At 48.4% G+C, this 1,093-nt stretch overlaps 1 protein-coding gene across 1 annotated transcript; it reads right to left on the bottom strand.

The window, feature by feature from the left end:
- Positions 1-371: 371 nt before the first annotated feature.
- LOC109744945 (BTB/POZ and MATH domain-containing protein 3-like) lies at positions 372-839 on the bottom strand. The gene has a single exon (XM_020304083.1). The coding sequence runs from the start codon at positions 837-839 to the stop codon at positions 372-374; it is 468 nt and encodes a 155-aa protein (XP_020159672.1).
- Between the last annotated feature and the right edge of the window lie 254 nt (positions 840-1,093).

A 1,093-nucleotide genomic window follows, 5' to 3' on the forward strand; every position in this document is an offset into this window, starting at 1 on the left:
TTAGCGCGCCGCGCGCCTGCTGGAGATGCTCTAAGCGTTTGTAAAATATAGCACATAACAGCCTGGTACATGTAGTTGCCATCTCCATGCAAATGACAACGGCTACGATAAAGTGCACCACTGCGGCCATGCACTGAAAGTGCGTTTTAGGATTCTATGCTCTTGTTGAAAAGAAAAGAAAAACAGCAAACAATTCGCTGAGTTAGAGCAGAGACAAGAAATACAGTGGTTAGTCGACAATACTATTCCGGCATGAATTCCACAAATAGTGTAACCGTGATGAACATAATCCACTATTATAACCTTAAAACTGACATCAACTCCGTCATGGACGATCGGTTGCATTTATTTTGCGCCGTCTGCCGATAATATCAGTCGGCGTTTGCTCTAGCGTTGACGCCCTGTAGCCCTTCCTGAACGATGATGAGATCACACCGGATGGTGAAACAGTCGTTTTTGAGATGCTCGGACTTTTCGAAGGCTTCCCTTGTGATGTGTCTGGGGAAACCCATGCAGCAATTGCCAGGCACATGAGTTATCTGAATTGTACGAACATGCCTAGGATCTTGCTTTTCAACCTCGTCGATGAAACTGAACCCAGCGTGCACTTTCACAGGGTGCTCAACATCCTGGATGAGAGCGAAAGAAACAGCTATGCAATCGGCATCCTCCGGGAATCTACCGTTCGGATAGATCTGGATACACCATCGATAGCCTCCAACCATGAACGGTCTAGACTCCAGGGCCGCGCCAGTGGGCATGTCTTTGGCGCGGGAGTAGCCGACGATCTCTAACAGGTGGAACCCGCTGGGCACAGATGCCCATCTCGGCGATGGCATGGCAAAAAGCTTCTTCCGTGGCGAATGCGGTGACTAACGGATGATCGCCAGTAGTAATTTCTTTTCTCTCTCTCGTCCAACTGATCTACGTATATATGTTGGTTTGTTCTGCCTTCTGTTTAGCTGATCTGTTAAGATACGCTAATCATCTAAAAACACGCACCCACCTCCCGCCAAGCGCGCGCGCTCCGCAAAGATCCACCCTGTCAGTTTTCCCCTTGTTGGCTCAAGCACGGCCCATATATATGTTTTTT

The sequence above is a fragment of the Aegilops tauschii genome, chromosome 2, assembly GCF_002575655.3.
Source record: "Aegilops tauschii subsp. strangulata cultivar AL8/78 chromosome 2, Aet v6.0, whole genome shotgun sequence".
NCBI lineage: Eukaryota > Viridiplantae > Streptophyta > Magnoliopsida > Poales > Poaceae > Aegilops > Aegilops tauschii.